The sequence below is a fragment of the Perognathus longimembris genome, chromosome 2, assembly GCF_023159225.1.
Source record: "Perognathus longimembris pacificus isolate PPM17 chromosome 2, ASM2315922v1, whole genome shotgun sequence".
NCBI classification, from domain to species: Eukaryota; Metazoa; Chordata; class Mammalia; order Rodentia; family Heteromyidae; genus Perognathus; species Perognathus longimembris.
The window spans coordinates 150774534-150796893 of record NC_063162.1 but is presented as its reverse complement, the minus strand read 5'-3'; the positions used below and the strand labels follow the sequence as shown (position 1 = coordinate 150796893).

Below are 22360 nucleotides of genomic sequence, written 5' to 3'. Positions count from 1 at the left end.
GCGGCTCGCGCCTGCCACCCTGGCTGCTCCGGCCGAGCGCCCAGGAGGGCGGTTCAAAGCCAGTTCCGGCAGGAATTATACATGTGAGCTACTGGCATCCAGCTTGTACTTTATTTTTGAAATAGGATCTCACTAACAGCATGACTGGTCTTGAATCTGCAATAGTCCTATCCCCACCTCCTGTTAGCTGGGATTACAGGCATGCATCATCAAGTCTGGCTTAAAGATTATTTAATGTACTTCCTTATTTAAAATAATTGATGTTTCTTTTAAAGCTGTGCTTTAATAATTTAAGGCTACCGGTTCTTATGGATTGATAATTTAAGGCTACTGGTTCTTATGGATTGACCCGTGTTTCTAGGTAGGAGTGCAAGCCTAAATGATCATAATTGCTCCTTTAAAAAAGGTTTTTCAGGAACATATTGGAGTTGAGAAGCAGAAAGGGACTCAAAGAGAAAGACTTGTGTAACCTCCACTATGCTAGGGGGCTACACACACAGTCTGGAAATCAATTAACTGAAAAGACAAGTTACTCCTTTCCTTCTGGATCTGGAGCCAAAACACACTCCTTTGTTACTAGCACCTCTCACAGGCTGTGTTGCTTTGTTCTTTCCTACCCCAGGGAGCTCAGGCATTTCCAGAACCATCCTGCTCCGCCTCCCATTTCACAGCCCCTCCAGGCATGGTCTGCGGAAGCAGTGGCCGGCTACCTCTCTGCGGTTGGAGATGTGAATGGCCGCGTGGTCCACGTTCCCATCACAGGCCCGCAGGCCTAGCCGGGCTTCCTGGGCGGTGAAACCCAACTGCAGCAAGTTGTGAACTTTCGACGGATCGATATACAGCTCTTTAAAGAGCTGACTTGCCTACAAACAGGAAAAACACAAGTCATGGAACTATAGCAACCCCAAAGCTTAACACAAAGCTAAAAAGCCGGAAACTAGACGGTACTCTGCAGGAATACTGTGTTGGATTTTAAATGGAATTTAAACAATCGATCATCGATCGGTAGGGATGGAAACAGACAACTCTGTCTGCGGATCTCATCTGCAGTAGAGCACGGTGAATGGGTGAGGTATTGTGGATCCCCTTTGTGTTTGTTAACAGGAGCCCCTGAGTTGGGGGTTGCTGGAGTGCTCGGCTCAGAGAGGTGGTCAAGTCTGGGTCAAGGTTAATATCCTGCATTCACTTGCAGGTCCTCTCTTCATGTAGAGGCCTGCTGACTCTCTGGCTCCCCCTGCAGGGGGCAGAGGCAGTGACAGGAGCCACCCACAAGGCCAGGGTACAGCTGCTCCTTTGGCCTGGCCTGCTGAAGTCACTGTTTGTGAGGTGCCCTTGTTAGGGCTTTTGGCCTGTGGGCTAACAAAGACAAATATGCTGACAGGAAACACCACAGGAGAGAGGTGCACATTTTACACGTCACCAACTGCTGGGCTGATAAAGCACATTAGGCAAAGCTGGCGAAAATGGCTACCCGGAGTCTGCTTACCTTGCTGAGATACTCCCGGGCCTCTTCTCCATTCCCACTGTGATAGTTTCGGATCCCCTGAAGCAGGTAGAGTCTTAAAAACAACACCTTCTCCTTCCCGCAGTTTCCCTAGTCATGGGATAGAGTTAGAGAATAAAGCCTTCTTGTTTGCAGTTGCAGGTGTCGAGTGTTCACAGCTGCAGTTCCCTTTGTCTCTTGGGGGCTTAAGTGTCCACAGAATCACCTCCGCTGATGGAGGCAGGGAAGACCCTCCACACAGGCAGAAACTGAGGCCGGGACACCTGTCTCCAGCCATCCAGGACTCCACAGAACAGAGGGAGGTCACTGACCGTATCTGGGGCAGGGGACTGTCGGGGTCTATGACTACTAGCAAGCTGTGTTCCTTCAAGCTCAATACACACCAAGAAACGGCCAGACTCACAAAACATTTAACACTCGCTACATCCAAGTTTGACGAAGAACACACTGCACGGCCACATCCAGAGCAACTCACCCCCGGCAGCAGGCTAGAGTAACAGGGAGACACACAAACCCAGAGATGGTGACGCGACGCGAAGGACAGTGACATACTTTGATGTGGACCAGCCTCTGATGATTTTCTCCGTAACAATTTTTAAAGCAGTTCTGGGCCAAGTTTAACTTTTTCTCGGCATCGTCCAGGCACTCCAGTTGCTCCAGGCGGAAGTAGCACCAGACTATGTCGAGCTGGAGCACGGCGTAGTTATCCACCGTGTCCAGCAGCTCCCTGCAGCACTCACTGCAAGGAGAAGCAGGCGTCACTGACCGCCAGCCCCGCGGGAAGCTCGCGGGCCCCCGGCAGCTCTTCCCACTCGGTGCGAGCCCATGCCAGTCAACCACACTCTGAATCCCTCCAATGGAAAGGAGAAAAGGGCACAGGAATAGCAGCCTGACGCTCCAGTGACCTCTGCTTTAAAAACAACGCCCCCTCTTCTCACTAAGCACGCCTCCCTGATGGAGGCTCAAGCACAATCCTCGTGGGGGAAACCATCTAGAAAATGCCACACTCAAAGCCTCACTGACTCCTGAGGGCCTACGGGCAGACTAAAGGCCACTCTGGGGCTGGCAGGACCCAGTATAGAGAAAGGCACGACAGTAATAAATAGAAGGCAGTTTGGTCCAGGAAGAACACAGACCAGACAGAGACAGCAAAGTTCCTGGCTTGGCCAGGTGTGGTTGGCGCATGCCTGTAATTCTGACATTTAGGAAGTAGAGGCAGGAGGACTGTGAGTTCAGGCCAGATGAGGTGATGGAGATACTCCCAGGCCAGCCTGGGCTACATTAAAACTCATGATGCGGGGCTGGGAACATGGCCTAGTGGTAGAGTGCTTGCCTTGTATACATGGAAGCCCTGGGTTCGATTCCCCAGCACCACAGATACAGAAAAGGCCAGAAGTGGCGCTGTGGCTCAAGTGGCAGAGTGCTAGCCTTGAGCAAAAAGAAGCCAGGGACAGTGCTCAGGTCCTGAGTACAAGCACCAGAACTGGCAAAAATAAATAAATAAGTAAAATAAAATAAGAGTGCACACCCTCAAGCTTCCATCCTGCCCATCGCTATGTGCTCAGCAGACATAAATCCAGAGTTGCTGTCTTTTACCCTCCAGGGTGGGCTCAGAGTCCATGGAGGAGAGCAAGGGAAATGTATTAGAGAAGTATTTTTGCATTTATTGTCTCTTCCTAGCCTTTGATACACATCACACTGTACAAACACAGGAGCACACACACACAGGTACAGGACCAGGTTAAGAGCACTGTTCCAACTCTGCTGCTTGACAGATCTTGAGCTCTGTAAGCAGAGGACTAAGCTCTGACGTGGGGAGAGTTCCTGAGGCAGTCACCTTTCCATGACGAGACGGCTCTGAAATCCACGGGACTGCAACGGCAATTAACCACGCTCACTCATTTCTTACAAGTCTCAACAGGCTCTTTCATGATTAATATCAACAGCAAGGCGAGAAATGGCCTCGTTTCACAAAAATAACACCAATGTGTGCTCATTTCAAGTGTGACCTATAATTGTATAGGTAGTGGTGAAAACAAAAATACAGCAAAGTTCTCCTATTACTGAGGTATCTTGTATTCTCTTTCAGGAAACCATTGAGTGCATATTATAATTTTGAAATTGTGAAGCCTATACTTGAATGTGATCATGTCAACTGGGAAAATCAAGGCTTTTAAAAGGGATGGTCTAAGCTGGGCGCTGGTGGCTCATGCTAGCTACTGAGGTTGAGAATGAAGAATCATGATTCACATGGACAAACCCAAGAGACTCTCATCTCTAATTAAACACCAAAAAGAAACAAAACAAACAACCGTAATCCCCCAAGCACACAGAAGTGGAGCTGTGGCTCAAGTGGTAGAGCACTAGCCTTGAGTGAAAAGCTAAGGGACACCACCTAGACCCTGAGTTCAAGCACCAGTACTGGCACAAAATATAAATAGCATGGCTAACTACACTGTTGGCTCCTGCCTGTAATACTAAGTACTCAGCAGGCTGAGATCTGAGGATCCCAGGAAAAACAAAACGAAACAAAAACCAAACCAGCAAAAAGCCAAGTGGCTCAAGTAGTAGAGAGAAGGTAGAAAAACAAAATCAAGAAACAAAGCGCTTGAAGTCATGGGAAGGGGGGGGTGGGGCTGTGTGTAATCAGCACTTTTCCCTTAAAACTGGGTCCACCGCGACAGTGCCTACCAGAAATATCTGTCAGCATCCAAAAGGCACGGCAAGGCGATCCCGTACTCTTTTCTTTTCAGGAACGCTCTGCCCTTCTCATGATAGCCCATGGCTAGCATCAGCGCCTAGAAAAGAACACGCGTCCTTAAAAACACCACTTCTAACATAGGAAACTTCACGATATACCAAAAGCATATGAATTCCAAAGAACAGCAAATACAGTGAAAAAGATCACGACTCAATCTAAAAGGCAAAATTAAGAAAAATACAGACACTAGAGCACAGTTCTCAGTTCTATGAGGCTACTGCTGACCAGGCAGGCTTTTTATCTGCTCATTTTTAAGTATCTGCTCTGTAAGATTCAACACAATAAAACGTGTGTGTGTGTGTTTCATTTTTGCCAGATAAACACTCCAGTTTGTGTGTGTGTGCGTGCCAGTCCTGGGACTTGAATTCAGGGTCTGGGCACTGCTTTAGCCTTTTCACTAAAGGCTGGTCCTGTGCTACTTGAGCCATACCTCCAACTCTGGCTTTTTTGCTGGTTAGTTGGAGATAGGAGTCTCACAAACTTCCCTGCTCAAGCTGGCTTCCAACAGCAATTCTCAGGTCTCAGCCTCCTGAGTAGCTAGGATTACAGGCGTGAGCCACAGGCACAGCTTTGTAATCTAATTGTCCCAGACATTTTGCTATACTAATAGGAAATGTTACTATAACAAGCGTGATCCAGAACTTTTTTTTTTTTTGGCCAGTTCTGGGCCTGAGCACTGTCCCTGGCTTCCTTTTGCTCAAGGCCAGCACTCTGCCACTTGAGCCACAGCGCCACTTCTGGCCGTTTTCTGTATATGCAGTGCTGGGGAATCGAACCCAGGGCCTCATGTATACGAGGCAAGCTCTCTTGCCACTAGGCCATATCCCCAGCCCCGATCCAGAACTTTTTGAAGTTTAATTTTTTAAATTTTAATTTTTACATAATTCACTCTCATAAACATTTTCCAAAAAAATCTAGGTATCATCACTTAATATAACAGTGGGTAAAGAATCATTAACACTAAAAAAAATAACAAGGGCTGGGAATATGGCCTAGTGGCAAGAGTGCTCGCCTCGTATACGTGAAGCCCGGGTTCGATTCCTCAGCACCACATATATAGAAAAAGCCAGAAGGGGCGCTGTGGCTCAAGTGGCAGAGTGCTAGCCTTGAGCAAAAAGAAGCCAAGGACAGTGCTCAGGCCCTGAGTTCAAGGCCCAGGACTGGCAAAAACAACCAAACCCCAGGCAGGCCACGGCCGGTGGCTCACGCCAATAATCCTTGCTACTCAGGAGGCTGAGATCTGAGGATCGTCCGCCTGGACAGGAAAGTCTGGCACACTCCTATCTTCTATTAAGCACTAAAAAGCCACAAGTGGGGCTGTGGCTCAATGGTAGAGCATTGTGCCTTGAGCACAAAAGCTCAGGGACAGCGCCCTGGCCCTGGGTGGAAGCTCCAGGACCAGCACAAAAAAAAACAAGACAAGAAAAACCCAACAACCACAAACTAAACCCAACCTCAACTCATAGCCAGGGTCAACACCAACTCATAAAGTTTTGTTCTTAAAACTTAATTTTAACAATGGAAGTGCTGACAGTGATCAAACTGCACTGCACTCAGCAATGGTTATGCTTGAAATCCTTCTGTACAGATACTTAAAGATTAAAAACATATATTAAATCTATAAAAAAAAAAAAAAAAGATGTACTGTACAGAGGCTGAGATCCTAGGATCACAGTTCTAAGCCAGCCACGGCAGAAAAGTCCCTGTGAGGCTCTTCTTTCCAATTAACCCCTCAAAAACAAGAAGCAGAGCTGTGACTCAAAGTGGTAGAGCAATAGGAAAAGAGCTCAGGGACAGTGCCCAGGCCTTGAGTTTAAGTCCCATGACGGACAAAAACAACCCCTTAAATTTTAATTATTAAACTTTAGTGGAGGTCTGGCTCAGGTAGCAGAATGTCAACCTTGAGCAGCTCAGCAAAAGTGTGAGGGCCTCCACTACAGATGAATGCATTAAAAAAATGTGCTACCTACACACAATGGAATACTACAGAGCGATTAGGAATGGTGAAATATTGGTATTCGCAGGGAAATGGTCAGAACTTGAACAAATAATGTTGAGCGAGACAAGCCTAGAACACAGAGAACAAAGGGGCATGATCTCCTTGATACATGACTGTTAGGGAGGGAGGGAGGACAGTAGAGACCAGGTCTGCAAAACAAAAAACTTCTTTTCAAATGGTATTTCCACATGTTCGGGTCAGCGACGTTACATTATGTATCTAAAGCCAAACAACTACTGAACATAAAAAGGTCTACAATAAACCTATCAGTGGATCACAATAGCTCAACAGCTATGTACACAGGATCATATAAGACGAGGATAAGCAAAAACAACTCCAAGAGAAGGACACAGGAGGATTCTACTGTTGACGTTATCTTTATTTAAAGTTCTAGGTGAATTTCCTGTGCCGTATCCTACGTGGTTACTGTATATGATTTTGGTACACTGGTTATTGTATACACACCTACCTGATATAGGGAAGGGAAAGACAAATGAGGGTGTAAGATATCACAAGAAACGTATTCACTGCCTTTTTATGTAACTGTACCCCCTTTGCACAACACCTTGTCAATAAAATTTAATATAAATGCAGAAACAGGGGCTGGGGATATGGCCTAGTGGCAAGAGTGCTTGCCTTGTATACATGAGGCCCTGGGTTCGATTCCCCAGCACCACATATACAGAAAACAGCCAGAAGTGGCGCTGTGGCTCAAGTGGCAGAGTGCTAGCCTTGAGCAAGAAGAAGCCAGGGACAGTGCTCAGGCCCTGAGTCCAAGGCCCAGGACTGGCCACTAAAAAAAAAAGATAAATAAAAAAAAAATAAATGCAGAAACAAATTTCATTTTTACTATGAATATGTGTTCCCAAGCTTCTGTGCAAACAGAAAAAAGGAACAAAATATTAATTTGTTAAATAATCATCAGGGTTAATCAACAAAGAACCCCTCTGTACATCACCTTTACAAGAAAAGTAAAATTTAAAAAAGAAAATAAAGAAAATTTTTTAAAAAGTGCGAGGGCCTGACACCAAGCCCCAAGACCAGCATAAAATAATAAAGGAAAATAGAAATTACTAACTTGCAACAAAATAACTCCAATAGCGAAGTGCAGTTTCCAGTAGAGTTAGGCTAAGCCCTGGTCAGTGGAGCTCTTCACTGCAGTGGAGCCTGGCCCGGCTCAGGGCTGGCAAACAGGGCACCTGCTCCTCGCTAGCGCCACGGGGCCACGCACTTACCTTTCTCTCCGATGGGGGAATTCGGATTGATCGGCCTGTCTGGTTTGCTATGTCCAAGTACGGCATCGTTTCTGGGTCCACCATCTCAGCTACAACAAAGAACTCCATTAATTTGGGCTTAAGGGCAACGACAGTGGGATCCGCGGCCCGCTGCGGGAGAGCGCGGGCATGTCCCGAAGCCACACGTACCTCTCTCTGCCAGGATCTCCAGTCCTCGCTTCGTCCTCTGAATGCGTTTCTCTTTGAGTTCGGCCTCATTTTGCTCCTCTTCCTCTATCTGGAAGTTTTTCCTCACATCCTCTTCAGATTGTTTTAGTTCAAGCACCATCGCCTTGACATTGTGAGTCACTCCTTGCTCTTCAAGGCTTTTTCCTGCAAACATCAACATGGCTGTCTTGTAAGTTCTCTGAGCACGAGTCCATTCCCACTGCTGAACGGACTTCCAAAGCCCGCAACCCACGTGCAAACACCACAGCCATAACCGGAAAGGATACACTCAAATTTGTACCTTTGTTAAGTAGCCTTGAATTCAGCACTTGAAACCAAAACCAACTAAATTCATCCTTCCCAGTTTTCTTTTTTCTATCCTAAGACCAAATCAAAGCCACGAGTATTTGAGAATCTACCCCAGGCAGAGTGCTGTGATAGTGCTGTGATAGGCGGGATGGGAGGAAACAGGAAACAGAATGAACACACAAGCTTTCCTCCCCTCTAGTGGGAAAAGTAATGCCCCCACCCCATCAGCAGCAGAGAGGAAGCCACAGGAAGCTGCGATCAGCAGAGGCTCTCCAGCGTTCCTGCCCTTCTAAGCTCATGGTTCCCACAGAAGGAATTCTCTTCTAGGACTGTTTCCGCATACAGAACGTTAATAAAGGTGAGGACAGAAACCAATGAGACAGAATGAAGAACAAGAGTAACAAAATCAAGTCTTGGCTGGGAATATGGTGTAGTGGTAGAGTGCTTGCCTCGTATACATGAGGCCCTGGGTTCAATTCCCCAGTACCACATATCTAGAAAACGGCCAGAAGTGGCGCTGTGGCTCAAGTGGCAGAGTGCTAGCCTTGAGCAAAAAGAAGCCAGGGACAGTGCTCAGGCCCTGAGTCCAAGGCCCAGGACTGGCCAAAAAAACAAAAACAAAAAAAAACCCCAAACCCACAAAATCAAAAGCCAGTGCTATGCAAAGATTAACATATATTTTTTGAAAGTCACTTATATACACACATACACAACTCAAACTGTGTCAAAGACACATGAAAGTGAAAAAAGGCACGGTGTCATTTAATTGGTGCCAATACTGGGTCTTCCACTCAGGGCCTGGGCATTGTCCCTAAGTTTTTCCACTCAAAGCTGGGGCTCCATCAAAGTCGTGCCTCCACTTCCGGCTCTTTTGCTGATTAACTGGAGATAATAGTTGTTCCTCGCCATCTCACAGTTCACTTATTGTGGCTTCACTGTACAGCAGGTTTTTAAAAAAAGATATCTAATTCTGTACTATGGAGTTTTTGCTGTATCGTAGGATTTGGGGGGGGTATATAGGTATTTACATGATATTTATGATTTTAATTATTTTTGCCTAAAAACGTAATACAAAAATATAAAAATGTTAATTCAAACATTCAATTATGTCTGTTGCTATGCGTAGTGATCATCTGCAGTGTGGTGTTTTTGTGAAATTTCTGTAAAAGTCTGAATTTATTTCAAGCCCTACGCTACCCAAATGCTCTGCACCTTCTCAGGCTTCTGGCAGTGAACCCAGGCGCCAGAGGAAGATGCTCAACATCAAAGAAAAGGAAAGCTTCTCAACATGCCAAAGGCAGGCAAAAGCTACATGGCTGTAGGCTGCCATTACGGATCAACCCATCTACTGTTCACTACATGAAGAAGGACGAGAAGAATACTAGGTCTATCGCAACGATGACCTTTAACTAGACTGCAAGAAGGCCCTGTAGATAAAGGACTGCAGGAAGAATATCTCGCTGGACACCAACACCATCCAGAAGGTGGCCAAGGAACTTTATGATAGTTCTGTGGAAAGCACGCATGTTCACGACGGTGACAAGGATGAAGAAGAGGACGACTACGCAGAAGCAGGACCATCGCGTGCTTCTCCCCCCAGGCCAACCCCTTTCAGTGCCAGCAAGGGCTGCTTGGACACATTTCAAAGACACTTTGGATATCGACATTACATTTAAAGCCTAGGCGAACTTTCTTGGGCGTGGCCACGTGGCTACTGTATATGTTCTTGATACATTGTATATTGTATATATGTCTACCTGACCTAGAGAAGAGATAGAAAAACAGGACCGTAAGATATCACAAGAAATGTACACACTGCCCTACATGTAACGGTACCCTTTTTGCACAACACCTTGTCAAAAAAAATTGTGTTCAATTAATAAATAAATTAAATTAATTAAAAAAATTAATTAAAAAAAAGACACTTTGGTCTTGGGAGTTTCTCTGCACGGAGTAACTGCCTTTGTGGATAAAGCCATAGCCATGGAGTACGTGAACATCATCCAGGAAGGGGGCTGTAAGCCTGAACAAGTTAACATGGATGAGACAAAGTCAGCAAGTGAAAAAGACCATGAAGAACACGATGAACTGTGAGTTGGGAAGAGGAGGAGGCTGGCCCCGCACTTGATCACCTTGCAACCATGCTCAGAATGGCCAAAGGTCAGCCAGTGGCTGAAGAACGGGACCCCCAGATACGCTGCTCGTTGCACTTCGTACACACAACCAAGAGTGGCCTGTCAGTTTATAAAAAGCGGCACCATTAACTCCCTGCAACTATGTTCATCATTCGGACGACGAGTTCAGTTAGACCTATGCCTTTAGCAAAAATAGAAGTTATGGCCGAGGGGGGGGGATACTGCAGCAGCCGATGAAGCCCCTGAGGAAGTGGAGCCTTCAGAGCGCTGCAGAGCTCTGCTTGGCTGTGCAGTGCATTCATCTCATCGACAGCACCTTCCTCGCCATCGGCAGCGCACAGCTGCATCATTCATGATCTTCATCATCCAAGCGGGGGAGTGGGAAGGGCTTATAAAGCCCTAAACTATACATACGGATAATAAGTGCAGTGCTGCTACTTCACAGATGTCGCCTATCGTGGGCACCTCTAGGATGTAAGTCCCGGGATGGCGGAGGGATCGCTGAGCCCCGCAGATGTGTTTGCCCTGGCTGGCTTCACGACCCTCAGACCTCAGCTTCAGGCACAAGCCATCAGTTCCCACTTGCACTTCTTTTTGGCCAGTCCTGGGCCTTGGACTCAGGGCCTGAGCACTGTCCCTGGCTTCTTCCCACTCAAGGCTAGCACTCTGCCACTTGAGCCACAGCGCCGCTTCTGGCCGTTTTCTGTATATGTGGTGCTGGGGAATCGAACCTAGGGCCTAGTGTATCCGAGGCAGGCACTCTTGCCACTAGGCTATATCCCCAGCCCCCACTTGCACTTCTTGATCAGATTAATCCAGTATGGAATTCTACAGCTTCAGCACCCCACTAAAGCCCTCACAGAACTTAATGTCATCCTGGTTTGGGCACACTCAAAAACTATTTTGATTTCTGAGAAGCTTAGATTGGAAAGAACATACATTGAAACCAACCTGGGCAAAAAGGTATAAGATACCTTTTTTGTTTTTGGTGCCAATCCTGGGGCTTGAACTCAGGGCCTAGGCACTGTCGCTGAGTACTCAAGGACAGCCCTCTACCATTTGAGCCCCAGGGCCACCTCCAGCTTTTTCTAAGTAGTTTGTTGGAGATAAAAGAGTCTCATGGCCTTTCCTGTCCAGGCTGGCTTCTAACTGCAGTCCTCAGATCTCAGCCTTCTGAGTAGCTAAGATTACAAGTGTGAACCACCAGTGCCCAGCATAAGACATCCATTCTTAACCAATAAAAACTGGCATGGGGGCTGGGAATGTGGCTTAGCGGTAGAGCGCTTGCCTAGCATGCATGGAGCCTTGGGTTCAATTTCCCAGCACCACATAAACAGAAAAAGCTGGAAGTGGCGCTGTGGCTCACATGGTAGAGTGCTAGCCTTGAGCAAAAGAAAGCTCAGGGACACAGTGCTCAGGCCTTGAGTCCAAGCCCCAAGACTGGGAAAACAAAAACAAAAACCTGGAATGGTGGTACATACCTGTGATCCCAGCTTGGTGGAGGTGACAGTCTAGGCTAACCTGGGCAAAAGGGAGACCTAATTTGAAAATTTAAAGCAAAAAGGGCTATCTAGCCAGGACAGGGCCTTGAGTTCAAACCCAGTACTAAACAAAAACAAAAACAAAGCCAAAACAATCCTATTGTATTTCACAAAAGCAGGAGCCACCAAGCTGCCGGGATGCCAGCTGGGTCCCTTGGGGTTGTTGATAGCGATGTTTGGCTTGGCAGGCCCTGCAGTTCCCCTCCGCTGAAGCCCCAGTACAGGAGCCGTGTGCTCAACAGTGGGGCCTTGGCATACCCGCTGCAGTGGCTGTCATCTGGGCCATTAGCAAGCAAAATGGAAAGTCATCAGTTCTGTATTAGATTGATGTGCATTCTTTGCCGTAACATACCTAACTGGAGCTGTTTCTTATTTATGACAATCTTGATGTAGTTTTCTTGAAATCCAAAGGTTTCAGCTATTCTGAAAAACAAATACAATGAAAACTGTAGAAAAACCAAGTGTTTATTATCTATTAAAAAGATTCTAGTTGCTGGGTGCTAGTGGCATGTTACATTACATGACTGTAATCTTAGCTACTTAGGAGGCCGAGACCTGAAGACTGCGGTTCCAAGCCAGCCAGGGCAGAAAAGTCCCCGAGACTCTTTATCTACTCAAAAAACTAGAAGTGGAGCTGTGGTTCAAGTGGAAGAGCGCTAGCCTTGAGCAGAGTGCCCAGGGCCTGAGTTCATGACCAACAACAGCAATTTTTTTTTTTTAATCACAACGATCATTTTTTTATCTTTTCATCAAACCAAGCAGGCTCACTTGGGGCTACAAGAAACAGGAAGAGGCAAGTCCTTTCTTAAAACTCCACCCCCCTACTTGTTTCCTCGAGCTGGGAACTACTATGTTGTCTATCCATGTAATTAGGAGGGTTAAACTGCCTGCTGAATTCTGTTTGTCAGAAGCAAATCCTCTTCCTTCCAGGATCTTCCAGGGTCTTTACAGCGAAGCTGGGATCAAAGGTCTTCCCTACCACTGTCTACTCCAGTCTAAAGGCTGCTTCTTCAATCCACCCCTAGACAGCCTAAAGTGGCCAAAGGTGACAAAGAGAAGTCACCTGGAGGAAGTGATAGGCTAGCCTGGCAGGTGCTCAAAACACCAGGTGAAACAACTCACCAGCTGTCCAAGTTAGGCTGTGATGTCTTTACCGATGAGCACACAGCCTGAAATCACCTAATACACTTTGTGAAAGCACATCAAGTTATCCACGCACTGAGAATGGACATAAAAACTTGTGCTCTGACAGGCACTGGTGGCTCATGCCTAGAATACTATCTACTCAGGAGGCAGAGAGTGGAGGATCTAAGTTTGGAAGCCAGCCTAGACAGACGAATCTAGGGTACACATATCCAATTAACCACCAAAAAGTTGGCACTGGAGGTATGGCTCAAGTGGTGGAGCACCAGCTGTGGGAAAAGAATCACATAAAATGCAAGGCCCCGAGCTCAAGTCCCAGTCCCAGTCCTAAACAACACGCAGCCCTCACAATCTGCTGAACCAGAGTGTCTTGCAAGTCTGCTCCTCATCGACTCCTTTCTACGCGGGCCGAGCACTGGTGATGAGGGCAGTCTGCAGTTCCCAGTGCCACCTGAAGTTGCCCCGCACACAGAGAAGCGCGAGCAGCTGTCGAGTGCTCCCGGGCCTCTCACAGGCTGCTGGGAGTCCCGTAAGCCCTCCCGCGCAGTCTCAGCCTTCTCCGCTATGAAGTGAGGACAGGACCCAGCCTACCTAGCTCGCAGGAAGGCCAGACGGGTCAAATGAACCAGTGTACGGCGGAGCACAGCCCCTGGACGGCTGCAGATACTTACTTAGACCTCAGGTCTCTGCCAGTGACGTGCAATCGGGTCTCTAACAAGCTTTTTCTATCCTATTTAAAAACAAGAAATAAAAAAAAAATGTTACTTGGAGCTCTCACCCTACGAAATCAGAAAAAACTGATATCTGAGGATATAAACCTTGTCCAGGGCTAAAATGCTGCCGGCCTGGAGAAGCCAGGCGGGCGGAGCTAGAGGCCTGAAGGTCCCCCGGGAGCTGCACTAGGCTGCTAAGCAGAGTCACAGGGCTAGACAACCTTATAACCAAACTTCACATTTTCATTCATCCTCCTTTAAATACCAGGCCCTGCCCTGCCCTACCATTTCTTCCCTTTTTTCTCCAGGCCCAGCAACCATTACTTTATTTTCTCTCTGCAGATTTGCTTGCTCTGAACATTTTGTATTAGATTGTACAATGTGGCCTTTCCACATGATTTGAGGTTCACCCATGTTGTACGTGTACTAGTATTTCATTAGTCATTGCTAACTAGTTTCCTATTACAGGAGTATACCGCTTATTTATCCACTCATATACTGCTGGAGTTTGGCTAGTTTCTCCAGGTTGGCCTGTATGCGTAGCACGGCTCTGAGCAGTCACATGACCACTTCTGGGCATGCTCACAAGGGCCAGACCCAAGGCACCCGAGTGACCTGGACATACTAGCTACTGAGGATGTGGCCAGACCCAGCTTACCTGGGCCCTGCCTGGGCACTCGGCAGAGCAGGAAAGGGCACATTAGTTTGAGAATGTTCTCTAATAAGCCCGATGGCCAGTAACTTTAACCACTAAATGCAAAAGCTCTCAGCAGCAAAAAGCAACAAACTTTGGGACTGGGCTGCTTTAAGACTCCTGAACCTCAACAGTCAAGAGAAAGTTACCTGAAGAAATTTTGACTTAGGACTGTAGTTGAACAAAAACAATTCATGTGATCACATCGCTACGTATTGGTTCCAATGTCAATTTGGGGGGGGGGGGTTACTCACTTTTCGTAGTCTTGCAGGTAAAAACACCTCAATTGTTGCAACACCTGTTGTTTTATAGTTTTCATTTCCTGTTCCACGCTCGATTGCTTTGCAACGTATTTCTTCTATTATCTTCTCAACTTCATTTTCACAGCAGTCTAGCTTGTCAGAGTACTTCTTGGCAAGATCCTATGAAGAACAGCAGCAAGCGGAGCTCAGTGTAGTGCCAACGCGAAACGAGCACAGGCAAGCCAGGAAAGGTCACGAAGGGCTCTAGGGGAGAGTGTATGTACGGCATAAGGAAACCCAGCCACGGCTCTCGGGGATGATCCAGGAAGAGAGAAATTATCTGGAGCCAGACACTAGAACAGGCTCAGCAGAAAAGGTGAACACTGGTACTATCCTGGGGACAAGAAGAGTAGTCTATGATTTTTCCTTTTTTTTGGCCTCCTGGGCCTTGGACTCAGGGCCTGAGCAGTGTCCCTGGCTTCTTTTTGCTCAAGGCTAGCACTCTGCCACTTGAGCCACAGCGCCACTTCTGGCTTTTTCTATAAATGTGGTGCTGAGGAATCGAACCCAGGGCTTCATGCATGCAAGGCAAGCACTCTACCACTAGGCCACATTCCCAGCAGTCTATGATTTTTGTGATCACAAAATAGTAAAAAATTATTCATTTTTGTGTTGGTACTGGAGCTTGACCTTAATGCCACTACTTGGGCTTTTTCCACTTACTGCTGGTGCTCTACCACTTGAGCCATATCTCCATTTCCAGATTTTTTCTGGCTAGAGATACAAGTTTTCAGATTTGTCTGCCCAGGCTGGCTCCAAACTGTGATCTTTAGGTCTCAGCTTCCTGAATAGCAAGGATTACAGACATGAGCAACCAGTGAAAAACGTAGAAGAGATTATTTTAAGTCAGGCACTGGTGGCTCATGCCAATAATCCTAGCTGCTGAGGAGATAGAGATCTGAGGATTGCAGTTCAAAGTTCTGCTGGAAGTCCATGAGACTCTTATCTCCAACTAACCACCAAAAAGTAAAAAGCAGAGCTGTGGCTTAAGTTGTAGAGCATCAGCTTTAAACAAAAAAGGCTAAGGGACAGTACCTAGGCCCTGAGTTCAAGGCCCCAAAGAGGTTATTTTAAGAAATAGTGAGGGCTGGGAACGTGGCTTAGTGGTAGAGTGCTTACCGAGCATGCATGAAGCCCTGGGTTCGATTCCTCAGCACCACATAAACAGAAAAAGCCAGAAGTGGAGCTGTGGTTCAGGGGGTAGAGCGCTAGCCTTGAGCATAAAGAAGCCAGGGACGGTGCTCAGACCCTGAATCCCAAGCCCCAGGAATAAAATAGTGAATAATTTCAACAGCACTGGAGATTGGCTCACGCCTGTAATCCTGGCTATTCAGGAAGCAGAGATTTGAGGATTGCAGTTCAAAGCCGCCCGGGGCCAGGAAGTGCATGAGATTCTTATCTCTAACCACCAGAAAATTGGAAACAGTGCTGTGGCCTAAAGTGGTAAAGTGCTGCCTTAAGCAAAAAGATCTCAGGCTTTTTGGATTTTGGAGCACTTTGGCATATTTTCCGTTTATGATATTCAATTGGTAGAGTCTATGCAAGTATTTCCTGGAAGCCTTTTAACCCCGAACACTATGGCTACAGACACTCAATCCACACATACAATTATATGTTGCTTTTTATCACCAGACAACAGCTAAGTCTCTTAAATTAAAAAAAAAAAAAGCTTCCTGTAATTTTCTAAAAAGCCAAATACCCAGCAGGGTGCTTTTAGTTGTTTCTGGTTTCCTCCAGACACCAATCAATCCTGACTCTAACTGCTGTGGCTATAATTCAATTCAGCTCAACAGTAATGACACAGAACCAGCATTAGCCTGCAGGTTGGAGGGGAGGTCCCACCGATTGTCCTCCGGCCGGGTCCGTGGGGTCTAGTCCTCAAGTTCCCCATGCCTCAGTCTCCTCATTTGTCACCTTCAAGACAACTCAGTGCTCTACTTACAATTTCCTGTCCCTGATACACATTACCTCCCGCTCAGGAAATCCAGACCGAGAAAGCAAAGAATGTACCGGGATGTTCTAATAGAGGGTGTGGGTCAAGAACATGTAAAATTCATTTGCTTAGAAAGGCATGGTGCGCCAGTAGTCACAACTGTAATCCTAGTTACTCAGGAAGCTGAGACCTGAGAATTTTAGTTCAAAGCCAGCCAGGGCATGAAAGTCCTTGAGACTCTTATTTCCAATTAACCACCAAAAAAAAAAAAAAAATCAGAAGTGCAGCTGTAGCTCAAGTAGTAGAGCACTAGCTCCAGGGCCTGCGCGCATGCGCGTGCGCGCACACACACAGAGCAGGAGATTCTGTCTCTTGAAATGTTGCAGGAAACCTGCCTCTGTCAATAGGTAGGAAACGGAAGCGCAGTTAGCCGGCTGTGGTCTGGAGAGCGGGTGCTGATGGACGCAGTGCAGAGGGTCTGGAAGAAGAGCACAGGTCCCCAGGGGGACAGCAAGGGCGGGGCAGCCACCAGCACGGCGCCCCATCCTGAAATGCAACGATTCACGGTTCCGGATCGTTTTATGGGACGGTTTCAACAGAAGCAGGGAGCCTCAAATGTGGGATGACAAAGGCATGGCCCCCGAGGGCTCGACTGGAGGCCTGATGAGAGCACGGTTAGGGTGCTGGGACCTGCCCTGAAGGACACGGCGGGGCTCCACTGGCCACCACCTCAACCTTGTTTTCTGGCTCAGGAAGTGAGCAGCCTGCTCTTCTTGGCTACACTTGTCGGGAGACCCAAAGTCATGGGACCACTCAATCGTCGCTACAACTTTAGGAACCATGAGCCCAAATAACCCTTTTCTCTTTATGATGGTGAAGGAAAACTCTGATACAAGTCCCAAGAAATTAGATACATGCTCCTAGGAATGAAGCTGTCAAAGGGTTGGGGGTACAATTCCGGGCCTCACATGAGGCCCTGAGTTCAATCTCCAGAACTGCCAGAAAGAAAAAAGTAAATACATGTCGTGAGTAAAAACTAAGTTTGCCATATCTCAATACCAATGTTTTTTGGTGCTACCCCAAGTTTACATACATGGTCATGCCTGAAAATTTCTGGTGACTTCAGAATCTTATTTATCAAGATTTATAACATAGCAAATATTTTATGTCTTTAAAGGACAATACCTTTAATGCCAAGCCAACTTCTTTATTCTCATCTGTATATGGAGGTTTCCAAAGTTGAATCCTATCTTCCCTTAAAAACTGGGTCAATTTTGCTTGAAGATATTTCTTCTGTGCCATCCTTTAAAGTAAAACTGTGTGTCAATGAAATCCACATCCCATTTTAAAATGCTGTATCACTTACCTAACACATTGAGGTCTTTTGTAGAATCAACAAAACTTCTTTACACACACATACATACACATACACAGAGAGTTTAAGACAGGGTTTTAACAATAGAAAAATATTCACACAGAAATATTTATTATGTATTTCATTATACGTGATATACATTGTTGCGTATACTTCATACTATATACTATCCTACCCGCCGCCTTCTTTTCTTAGTTTGGTGCTGGGGATGGAACCTAGGGCCTTACACACGCTAAGCAAGTGCCCTACCACAGAGCAGTACCCTAGCTCTGCATTCATTCATTCATTCATTCACTTATTTTTGCTGGTCTTGGGGCTTGAATTCTGAGCCTGGCATTGTCCCTGATCTTTTTGTTCCAGGCAAGCTCTCTACTACTTGAACCACAGCTCCACTTGGGTGTTTTTGAGTAGTTTATTGGAGATAAAAGTCTTAGAGAGGCCTGGGAATGTGGCTTGGTGGTAGAGTGCTTGCCTTGTGTGCTTGAAGCCCTGCATTTGGTTCCTCAGCACCATATACACAGAAAAAGCTAGAAGTAGCACTGTGGCTCAAGTGGTAGAGTGCTAGCCTTGAGCAAAAAGAAGCCAGGGACTCTGAAGCCAGGCCCTGAGTTCAAGCCCCAGGACTGGCAAAAAAATAAAGTCTTATGGAGTTGTTTCCTACCAGGGCTGGCTTCAAACTGAGATCCTCAGATCTCAGCCTCCTGAGTAGCTAGGATGACAGGCGTGAGCCACAAGCACCCCATTTACTTTTCTTTTTTCTTTTTCTTTTTTTTGTAAGTACTGGGGCTTGATGTCAGGGCCTTGAGCTCATGGCAGATGTTCTACCCCTTGAGCCTCCACTTCTGGCTTTTGCTGATGGGTTACGGATCAGAGCTCAGCCTCCAGCAGTATCTGGGACTATGGGTCTGAGAGTCACACCATTCCAGCCCCACTTTTCTCTGTGTGCGTGGTTGTCCTGGGGCTTGCCTGGGCACTGTCCCTTTCTTGCTCGAGGCCAGTGCTCTACCACTTGAGCCACAGTTCCACTTCTGCTTTTTTGGTGGTTTAATGGAGATAAAAGCCTCATGGACCTTTCCTGGCCAGGCTGGTTTCAAACCTCAATACTGGCTGGGAATGTGGCTTAGCGGTAGAGTGCTTGCCTAGCCTGCATGAAGCCCTGAGTTCAATTTCTCAGTACCACATAAACAGAAAAAGTCAGAAGAGGCTCAAGTGGTAGAGTGCTAGCCTTGAGCAAAGGAAGCTCGAAGGCAGTGCCCAGGCCCTGAGTTCAAGCCCCAGGACTAGCAAACAAACAAACAAACAACCCACAACCCCAATCTTCAGATTTCAGCCTCTTGAGTAGCTAGGATTACAGGCATGGTCCACCACACCAGGATTTTTTTTCCTCCTATTGAGGGCCAGTACTCTACATCCTCCCAAATCCAATTCACTTAATTTTAAAATCAAATCGGTGGCTTAAATGTGCTCCATAAATGTGTATTTTTAAAAGTTAAAATCTGTTTTATGTCAGCTTGGGATGAGAAAGAAGGGTAATCAGGATGGGGAGTAGGAAGGGAGGGTAGGAGACACTCAGGGAGGACACTGGGCCTCTGGCGAGGCATCAAAGAACCCTAGCTTCCCAAGCTTAAGCAACTTCTCACAGCAAGACACAGCTAATACTACGAGCACCAGCTTTTCCCGCCAGGCCCTGGTGCACATCCCTATAATCTTAGCTACTCAGGAGTCGGAGATCTCAGGACTGAGGTTCAAAGTCAGCTCAGACAGAAAAATCTATGAATTCTTGGGAACGTCATTCTTTTTTTTTTTTTTTAAACTTTCGTCGATTGTGGGGCTTGAACTCTGGGCCTGGGCGCTGTCCCCGAGCTCTTCAGCTCAAGGCTAGCGCTCTACTGCTTGAGCCACAGTGCCACTCAAATCCATGAATTGTTATCTCCAAATGGCAAGCAAAAAGCTGGAAGCAGAGGTCTAGCTCAAGCGGTACAGTGTCGGCCTAAAGCATAGAAGAAGCTAAGGGCCCTGCGCTCAAGCTTCAGTACCCTCGCCAAAAAAAGAAAAAAAGAAAAAGAAAAAGAGAAAGGGGAAAAACGTTTGAGTGAAGTATCACAGCAATCACACAGGGAGGCGAAAGGAAAGGATGGACTGCTCACTGGAGACCCCGCTATCTTTGCAAGGCTGCAAACAGCCCCCAGGGACCCTAACCAAACCACTACCTGCCAAAGGGACCAAGGCCACCATACCCCGTGGTGTCTCACAGCACAATCCACGACGGCAAGGCCTACACCGCCTGCGATTGCACGGAAATTAAACCCCTGTCTTGAAACTCACAGGACCCGAAGGACCACGGGCCACATACTGAATCTGGTTAGGAAGGAAGGGAGTTTAATGAAAACGGCTTCCTATCGTTGACGAGACGGTATTGATATGACCGTCCCAAACTGAAAGCCGGAGAGCCTTTCTAAAAAATAAAATAAATAGATAAAAAGAGCCGGGCGACGACGGGGAGGGGAGGGGAGGGGAGGGGTGGGGGGGCAGGGGCTCCCGCCTGTCATTCCCAGCTACTCAGGAGGCTGAGATCTGGGGATCGCGGTTCGAAGCCAGCCCGGGCAGGGAAGGCCTGGAGGCTGTGATCTCCCATTCACCCACCAGAAAACCTAACCGGAAGTGGCGCGGTGGCTCCCGGGGCAGCGCCCAGGCCCAGGGTTCAAGACCCACGACTGACAGAAACAAGGAAGGAAGGTTGTGGTACTGAAAGCTCAGGGAAGAAGACGGCGAGCGGCGCGGATCGGGTCCTCGGGGCCCCTCGTACCCCCGCCGGGCCCCGCACCGGCACGCGCCGGGCCTCCCGTCCGGGCGCCGCGCTCAGGCCGCCCCGCCCGCCGCCCGCCCCCCGCCCCCCGGCCCGGCCCGGCCCGGCCCGGCCGCCGCCCCGAGCCCCGCCTCGCACCTCGCCGCCCGGACGGAGGACGTGTCGGGTCGCACCCGGGACCGGGTCGTCAGGAGGCGACGCTGCGGGGACGACCGGGGTCGTCGGGAAGTGACGCGGTGCGGACCGAGGTCGCGGACGCCGCTCGCCACCGCCGCCTCACCTGCGCAACAGCCGCGCCCGCTACGCCCCGCCGAACGCCCGGATGCTGCCGCCGCCGTTTGTTTTCGTTCCGGGTGAGGCTGGCCCCGCCCCCCCACCGCTCCCCGCCCCGCCCCCACGCCGGCCGGAAGAAGGGGATTGGGCGGGAGTAAGCTGATGGACGTGGGCGGGGCTTCCTGGGATGGGCCAATGAGGGGAGCTCCGTGGGTTGGCGGGAGTTCCTGGGCGGAGCTAAGGCGTAGGGCGGGAAACCTGGGTGGGGGCGTGGCGATGGGGGCGTGGCGGTGGGGGGCGTGGCGGTGGCGGGCGGGACGGCGCTGGAGGGCCCCCCTCCCCCCTCCCGGGCTCCGTGCAGACGCCCCTGTGTAAGTCTGCACCCCGTACCTGAGTTACCTAGGTAACCGGCACACCTGGAGGCGGTGACCTCCCCTTCTCTGGGGTCACACCCCACCCACCCGTCCATACCTCCCACCATTCCCTGTGTCATCTGGCTCAACCTGAGCCCCCCTGTCTCTCTGGTCCCCTCTCTCTCCTCTGGCTCTTTCTCTCTCTCTCTTCTCCCTTCCCCTCTGACTCCCCGCACCTCCATCCATCTTGTGTGGGCTGGCAGTTTGCCCTCCCTCCGCCCCCCCCCCCCATGAACTCTCTTCTGCCTGACCCCTGTGGTGGGTTTCATTTCTGGTGAACCTTACGATAATAATGATGAGGGCTGGGGACATGGCCTAGTGGCAAGAGTGCTTGTTGCCTCCCATACATGAAGCCCGGGGTTCGATTCCCCAGCACCACATATATAGAAAATGGCTGGAAGCGGTGCTGTGGCTCAAGTGGCAGAGTGCTAGCTCTGAGCAAAAAGAAGCCAGGGACAGTGCTCAGGCCCCGAGTCCAAGGCCCAGGACTGGCAAAATAAATAAAAATAAAATAAATTTATAAAAACAATAATAATGATGATAAAAACAATAGTAACGACACTAAGTTAAAAAGTGAGCTTCTTTGTTTACTCTTTGAATCTGGGTTGGCCTTCTGATTTGCATTGACCAATAGGGATTTTTTTTTTTTTGGTAGGTTGTGGGGCTTGAACTCAGGGCCTGGGCATTTTCCCTGAGCTCTTCAGTTCAAGGCTAGTTCTCTACCACTTGAGCCACATTGCCTCTTCCCGTTCCTGCTGGTTAATTGGCAGTAAGAGTTTCACAGACTTTGCTGCCCAGGCTGGCTTTGAACTGTGATCTTCCAATCTCAGCCTCCTGAATAGCTAGGATTGCAGGCGTGAGCCACAGGCACCTGTCTCCAATAGGGATTTAGTAAATGTGACAGAAGCAACAATTTGGGGACTTGTGTCTGGCTTTCTTGTATTTCAGTCACTGTAAAAGTCTGAGCTAGTCCCTGCTGGAGTTTGAGCATCTACATTTAGGAAAAGCAAGGAGTCC

At 48.2% G+C, this 22360-nt stretch overlaps 1 protein-coding gene across 1 annotated transcript; it reads right to left on the bottom strand.

The window, feature by feature from the left end:
• Positions 1 to 381: 381 nt before the first annotated feature.
• Nub1 (negative regulator of ubiquitin like proteins 1) lies at positions 382 to 20979 on the bottom strand. Its single transcript, XM_048340490.1, has 11 exons — positions 20796 to 20979; positions 17662 to 17779; positions 14496 to 14663; positions 13506 to 13564; positions 12044 to 12114; positions 7689 to 7871; positions 7500 to 7588; positions 4196 to 4302; positions 2057 to 2243; positions 1487 to 1594; positions 382 to 863 (listed from the first exon to the last, which is right to left on the bottom strand). The coding sequence occupies exons 2-11, from the start codon at positions 17776 to 17778 to the stop codon at positions 666 to 668; spliced, it is 1287 nt and encodes a 428-aa protein (XP_048196447.1). The 5' UTR covers position 17779; positions 20796 to 20979; the 3' UTR covers positions 382 to 665.
• Between the last annotated feature and the right edge of the window lie 1381 nt (positions 20980 to 22360).

Bases quoted from the DNA above. Each gene is read 5' to 3' on its own strand.
- Nub1 (XM_048340490.1), bottom strand. From the start codon at position 17,778: ATGGCACAGAAGAAATATCTTCAAGCAAAATTGACCCAGTTTTTAAGG. The intron at 12,115-13,505 runs GTAAGTATCTGC...TTTGTTTTTCAG, and splicing joins GGCAGAGACCTGAGGTCTAA to AATAGCTGAAACCTTTGGAT. The intron at 864-1,486 runs GTAAGCAGACTC...TCCTGTTTGTAG, and splicing joins CCCGGGAGTATCTCAGCAAG to GCAAGTCAGCTCTTTAAAGA.